Below are 6,916 nucleotides of genomic sequence, written 5' to 3'. Positions count from 1 at the left end.
ATAAGAAAAAAAAACTTGTAACTCTTATTATTTTCTTAATGACTATAACTAGGTAATATCTATATATTACCTAGTCATATATTATAGAGTGTTAAGTATTTTTCTTAACTTTATTCATAATTATTTAAGATTTATTTTTGTTAATTAAGTTTTATAATCATTGATTGATGGAAATATTAACTGCAAATTATAAGTTGCAATTAGTAACATATGTGAAAAAAAGGTAGTGAAATTTTAATATTCTATTGTTAAAAGAAGAGATAAGAAAAAAAAAACTTGTAACTCTTATTATTTTCTTAATGACTATAACTAGGTAATATGTATATATTACCTAGTCATATATTATATAGTGTTCGGGAAAGAAGTCGGGGGTCTAGCAAGTGGGCGTTGAGGGTAATTTGCCGTCAAAAGGGGGCGTTGATTCTGGAAAGGTTGCAGGTTGCGTTGCATCACTGCACTGGATGGATTAGACTCGAAAAACAGGTGCAGCGTAGAAACGAAGAATCTTCGGTAGTTTTCCCAAAACGGACGACGACACGAAAACAACTATTACCAGATTACGTAAACACGCCGATAGAAGTTAATTGAAAACACGGCCAATTGGTTTTTCGATAAGAGATTATAGCTTCATTGTTCCATTGTTAACCTTATCCAAATCGCACGACCATAATAGTCTTTGAAAAAAAAAAATGTACGTTAGTCCGAGAGCAAAGATGCTGCTGCTTCGTGTTGCCGTGACGCTGACGCTGCTGCAGACAGTAGCCGTTCTCGGTCTGAGTTCCAATTTGAAAGCGAAATTCGCAGCATTCAAGGATGATCTACTGAGGATCTTCGGTACAGTAGATACGAGACTGATGCGCGAAATCTTCGGCTACATCGATGGATCCGAATGTTTGGACTCTTTCGATCTGTCGCGCGGTCTGCGGTACAGGAATTTCGAGGTGCTCGAGGTACCAGGGGAATGCCTGAAGGTGGCCGTTCACGATGAACACGATATCGCCGGATTCCGCGAAGAGCTGGTGCGATGCGTCGATCAGAGGCATCTGCATATGAAGAAGACGCCGCTGCTTGTCCCGATGGAGTTCGTTTTTTGTCTCGGTCGCATAAACGAAGAAAATATTTATTAGATTCGTTTGTTATGTTAAATTGAAAATCAAAGAAATTTGTAGTTTTCTTGAATTCCTATATTGTTGTCCAATAAAGAAAAAAAACAAATTATAAATATTATTTTTTCAATCAATCAGTTTTCATTTGATTATATCTTTAAACATCTTTAATAATATTTAGTTTCTTAATGTTGAAATATTTCTTAAGCTTTTGGAATTGTTGTGTATTTTTTGTGGGGTTGAGATTGAAGGAATGATGGTATAATTAAATTATTTATTGATTTAATTATAATTGTTATAAGTCTATGGGTTGGTTCTGGTTTAGAGTTTGTTTAAGAGATTATCGATGAGGTCGTCGAGTTTATCATCGAATTCGTTGTAGATGGCCTCGATGGAGATGTAGAGGCCGTGGCAAGGTTTAAGCTTCTGCAGCGTTGAAGTGGTGAAACGACGGACCTCTTCGGCTAAGATCTTCTTGAATTTGTATTGCTCGTAGGAATCGCGCGATCTGTAGCCGTACTCGTCGACGAAGTTGTCCACCGAGTCGGAAACGAAGTCGCGCATCGCCTCCCTGTAACTGGTCACGTAGTTCGCGTCGCACTGGTACTTCGGATCGACGATGATCACCGGACTTCCGTTCAGATCTCTTGCGTAACCACGGAAATTGCTGGGCAGTTTGTTGACGTACGGTCTGACGATCTTCGGCGGAGCTCGTCCTTGCACGATGTACGGAGCCGGAGCGGCCTGCACGATCGTCTGCGGCGGTTGCTGGATGATCACCTGCTGCGGTTGCTGCTGTATGATGGTCGGCGGCGGAGCTTGCTGTATGATGGTCTGCGGTGGAGCTTGCTGTATGATGGTCTGCGGCTGCTGTTGGATGACCCGCGCCGGTGGTCTGATCTGCACGTCTTGAACCACGTTCAGATTGGGAACGTTCAAAGAATCGGCGACGTTCGGCTGACGACCGAAGTTCAGGAACGAGTTGACCCTATCGCGGACACCTAAGTTGAGGTCGAAGAGGAACCTCCTGGAAGCAGGCGGATTCTCACCGATACGTTTCGCCATCTGCTCCAGTGCCTCTTGCGTCTGCACATCCACAGCTGCTGACAACTCAGGACAATCCTCCGTGTACTGACTGTTCAGTAAATCTATCGCCTTCTTCGTTTCCGTCAGATAATTGTCTTTCGAATTTCGGATCTTCGTCTCATCAGTCTCATTCTCCAGCTGCAATTGCAGCGCCTCGTAATTCGCGTTCGTCACGTAATCGATCGACTTCTTCAAACCATCTGGAATCATCTCATTGCACGGCACTTCCGTAGACCTCGCAACCGCGATCAGTATCTGCGAAAAGCGAAAAGAAAAAAATAATCATAAACTTGATACAAAAAATCCCTAAACTTATTACTATTTTTTTTTTTGTATGAACACTTACAGATGCGACGACCACTACGAAACGGCATCGACCACCCCTCATGATGGCAAGCAAAGACTTAATTAAGTGGAAATTAAATGTTTCAGAGTTTTATAGGCGATCTCCGCTCTCCGAAAAATTGCTCCATTGTTGCTGCTCGCAATTAAACTTCCTCAGACGCAAAGTCAATTTATATTGAAATTTCATACCTCATAAAAAAAAAACATATTTTTTTCATTACTGACCGTTAATTCAACTAAATAATTTCATTAAACACATAATCATAGCAAAGATTTTCAATTTATTCCATTAACATTTACATTAATTACATAACACTTTAAGCTTCTCGGGTATTCTGATCTCATTAACATAATTAAATTTTGCGTTTAGGAATTGAAAACTGAAACATTTTTTAGTACTTTTTTTTAGTTTTTGAAAAATTTACTCAAGAAAATTGAATAGAACTGAATTAATGCAAACATTTAAAGTGTCTAAATGTATTTAATTGAAAGTAAATTTTATGGATTTTGAAATTACTTGTTTAAAAGATGTAATCAAAATAGGTAAAAAATATGTTTAAGAATTAACTCATTTTCTTGCTGGATATTTATTAAAATTACAGGTTTAAAATTACAAAGTTTGTTAATATGAACAAATAATGCTCGATTCCTAAGTTTCTAATGTTAGTATATAAAAATTACATTAATTCAGAATGTTTCATTCGATTTGTGTTGTGTTCGTTTAAATTCGAATTTCGTTTAATTGTTGTATTTACAAGAAGACAGCTTTCTCAATGATCGACTGTAGCTCTTTCTCGAGATTGTCCTCAATCGATTGAATGCCAACGACCAATCCTTCGCAGATAGTCAGTTTATCAATGGTTTCCTTCTTGAAGACATCCACCTTCAGCAAGATGTACTCCTTCTCCTTCGCTATGTTCTTGGGATCGCGAGCCTTGCGACCCTTCTTCAGGATGTACCTTTCCAGAGAGTCAGAAATGAGATCCTGCAGGGCATCGCGGAAGGCGACCACATAAGTCGCATCGCACTCGACTTTATCACCGACGATGATGATCGGATCTCCGGACTCTTTCTGCGCGTATCCACGGAATTTATCATCGACCTTCGTCACGAGCGGTCTCTGCAATTTGGGAACGAAAGCCTTCCAGATATCATCTATGATCAACAAACCAAGTTTCGTCGGTTTAATCAGAGCCGTGTCCACCAGATTCCTGACGCCGCCAATCAAATTCGTGATGAGACCCTTCCTATTAGCCCCCTTGAATTTATTATCAATACTTTCTTTAGTCTTCTCGAAGAGTTGCGTGAATTCCGCCTCGTGATCCGGCTGCAGATTCGCGAATTGCGCTTTCAGAACTTCGAGATCTTCGAGCGTCGTCAATCTGCATTTAGTCTTCTCGCTTTCCAAAACGTTCTCATCCGTAACATCCTTAAGATTGATCTCGACGCACACAGCGTAGTTGTTGTCGATGAGGATCGCTGCGACTTCGGTGAATCTTTTCTGGGATTCCGTCAGCTCTTCTGCTGCGCCAACAGCAAAAAGACAAACCTATACATATTAAATAAACATGTTAATGCAAATCTTCATCTTCACCAATAGACTTACAACCGAGAGGAAAGCGCACGTGAACCAGAAGGATCCCATTTCGGATTGAGAAGTAATGCACTAAAATAAGCAAAAATATTTCCGCCTTATATACAGACCCAATTCCATTGTTTTCTCAAATTAATCTCAGTTTAATGAGTGCAAAGCAAATCAAATATCCAGTTAGAACAATGGATTTTCCATTCCATTCTTTACGAAATCACATCAAACAAACGTAGCAAAAGGTTCAATAAATCAATTTTCTAAAGCAATTCAAAAACTGTTTAATTGGTTGATATGTAAAGTTACAATTGAATTTTTTCTATCGCATATTTTAGCGAGTTGACTAATTGTTTTTCAGTGAGTGATTAATGCACGTTTCTTGGTAAATATACTTTTATTTGCTTAAATTTTCGAAGCTGCGTCTTTCACGATAGTCTCGAACGTATTCCTCAAGTGATTGTATATCGACTCTATGGATTGTCGAATGCCTTTGCAGGGTTTTATGTTATTAAATGTTTCATCGGTGAAGCGTTTTGCGTCCATCATAAATTGCTCTTCGAAATCGAAGATTTCGTCTGCGCCCAGGGCTGCACTTCCTTTAGTAGTCAGTTGCAACTGCAGCTTGTGAGCTAACAAATCTTGAATACCGTCTCGGTAAGCAATGGAATAACACAACTCGCAGTGCAGTTCATCCTTGAGGACAACGACTGGCCATCCGTTATTATCCTCTGCGTGACACTCGTAGCTCTTCATAGGAGTACCGATCAACGGTCGCACAAGCTTCGGCCTTTCTATAGACAAATCCACGTTCAAATCCACCATTATATTATCCTGTATCGGATCCGAGCCTTGTTCTTGGACTAAAGTTTTGATGAAGTTCGTGTTTATTATATTCCGCAATTGACCCTTGAATTTCATCAAGTTTCCTTTACGTAATTCGTTGCTCGATGCATCGATGATCTACGGATGCAATCAATTGAAATAAATAAATAAATAAATTGCGGTCAACACTTACCAGAAGCGAAAGAAGTGAAAACAATAGTTTCATTTTGTCTGCAATGAATTTGGATCGGTTTAAGCCACATTTATATACCTTTATATAAAGTTTTTATTAACAATAAACATTTTTTCAAATATTTTTATTCTGATATTTGAAATATTTAAATATACTTTTTTTTTTATTCATTTGAAAATTTGTTTGTAACTAAATGTAATTCGATGCTATACTTAAATTGTGTAAAATGTAACTGTAATTTAAAAAAAGAAGGTGGTCAAAATTTTTAATTTGTTAAATTTAATGATGATGATTGTTTTGGGTTAGTCGAAGCGGAAAAGTGGAGTCGCGCGAAACCCGGCGCATGCACCATTAATGTGTCACCTTGACAACGCGATTGTTTTATGTTTATGTGTTTCCTAGAGCAATTAAGTAGAAACAAAGAGCAATTTGTTTGAAAACAATGGAGCGGAGCGTTAATAAATAACGCTTTGAAATTAGTCGACGGAAAATGAGATTTTCCACTCGCACGTTCTGCGCCGTTTTCGTTATCCTCGTAGGTCGCGCAGCCGGCGACGATATTATCCAGAGGTTCATGGATAACGTGAAGGAAATTGTGAATAACAATTTGAATATCATGAAGTCAATGATTAAGGAGAGTACGAAGAGTTTGCGCGAAGAGTGCATGGGCGAAACGCAGCAGAACATCGAGCTGTTCCTCTCTCAGACGATCGTCGTTTTCGAGGATATAACGGCGCAGCTGGAGAAGATCGCTCACGGAAAGATACGCGAAGTTTCGAAGGAGATTGGAGTGGATGTGGAGCCGGAGAGGAAATGCTTGAAGATGCTGTACGACGGCATCATCCGAACGACACTCAACAATTTGCTGCTGAACAAAGACGATTCGGAGACTGTGAAGGCGGAGCGCGAGAAGTTGCGCAAGAAGCAGATAAATGAGGCTTACGATAAGGCGGTTCCGTTGAAGAAGTTGCTGGGAAGGCCGCAGGTTGCGAGGCCGTACCGTTCGAACGTGTCGAAGGACTTCCACGGTTACGCATTGGATAATAACAATCGTAGAGTTATCGTTGTCGACAAGAGAGCAGAAAAAGATAAGTCCTTCTGCTATCCCGATTACGTTGAGCATTACTCCGATGCGATGGTCGACCAGATCGCTAACTTCATCATATACTATCTCGACCATTACGGATACCGAGCCAAATTGGACAACATCATCAACGAAAACACGCAAATCCTCAGTGCCGATATAAAGCAGTTAACGGATAGAGCGGTAGAAGCGTTGAAGATGTGTCCCGAAATCGTCGAAACCATCAATCGCATATACGTACTCTATCATGGACAAATCAAGAACCTCATGGTCCAAGCAGCACAAGAATATTAAAATTAACACACAACTGAAACACTTTTTGTTTAAACATAAAACAAATTTAAAATAAACAATTTTACAATGTTTCCATAGCAACGAATTTTACATGTCGTTTCTAATACCCGGCGCATCCACCAGAAACATTGAAAATCTTAACACATTTTGTTGCTATGTACGCCACTGATACACATTGACGACGGCATGATTTTGACTGAGAATACCTCAAATATCTTAAGTCAATTACAAACTTAAACGCCAATACATGTTCTATATACATTCTTGAAGAATTTAGAAAATACGGATATTATGACATAATTTAGGCATACTTTGCAAATTAACTTGCGAAACATATTTGAAATTTTCATTCAATGCTACTTGCCGCTTCTCAGCTCCTAAGTAATCGAAGCGCAAAG

The 6,916-nt window shown here is 39.3% G+C and overlaps 2 protein-coding genes across 2 annotated transcripts; both read right to left on the bottom strand.

The window, feature by feature from the left end:
- Positions 1 to 1,427: 1,427 nt before the first annotated feature.
- Positions 1,428 to 2,580, bottom strand: LOC108566083. The gene is made up of 2 exons (XM_017925799.1): positions 2,539 to 2,580; positions 1,428 to 2,447 (listed from the first exon to the last, which is right to left on the bottom strand). The coding sequence occupies exons 1-2, from the start codon at positions 2,578 to 2,580 to the stop codon at positions 1,428 to 1,430; spliced, it is 1,062 nt and encodes a 353-aa protein (XP_017781288.1).
- Positions 2,581 to 3,253: 673 nt separating this feature from the next.
- LOC108566082 lies at positions 3,254 to 4,182 on the bottom strand. The gene is made up of 2 exons (XM_017925798.1): positions 4,144 to 4,182; positions 3,254 to 4,086 (listed from the first exon to the last, which is right to left on the bottom strand). The coding sequence occupies exons 1-2, from the start codon at positions 4,180 to 4,182 to the stop codon at positions 3,289 to 3,291; spliced, it is 837 nt and encodes a 278-aa protein (XP_017781287.1). The 3' UTR covers positions 3,254 to 3,288.
- Between the last annotated feature and the right edge of the window lie 2,734 nt (positions 4,183 to 6,916).

The sequence above is a fragment of the Nicrophorus vespilloides genome, unplaced genomic scaffold (assembly GCF_001412225.1).
Source record: "Nicrophorus vespilloides isolate i.1.1-1 unplaced genomic scaffold, Nicve_v1.0, whole genome shotgun sequence".
NCBI lineage: Eukaryota > Metazoa > Arthropoda > Insecta > Coleoptera > Silphidae > Nicrophorus > Nicrophorus vespilloides.
The sequence above is the reverse complement of the archived record's forward strand: the minus strand, read 5'-3'. Positions and strand labels throughout refer to the sequence as shown.

What these genes read in the sequence shown, in the direction of transcription:
- LOC108566083 (XM_017925799.1), bottom strand. Translation starts at nt 2,580, where the DNA reads ATGAGGGGTGGTCGATGCCGTTTCGTAGTGGTCGTCGCATCT. An exon ending in TCGTAGTGGTCGTCGCATCT is followed by an intron (nt 2,448 to 2,538) that starts GTAAGTGTTCAT and finishes CGCTTTTCGCAG; the next exon opens with ATACTGATCGCGGTTGCGAG.
- LOC108566082 (XM_017925798.1), bottom strand. Translation starts at nt 4,182, where the DNA reads ATGGGATCCTTCTGGTTCACGTGCGCTTTCCTCTCGGTT. An exon ending in CGTGCGCTTTCCTCTCGGTT is followed by an intron (nt 4,087 to 4,143) that starts GTAAGTCTATTG and finishes TAATATGTATAG; the next exon opens with GTTTGTCTTTTTGCTGTTGG.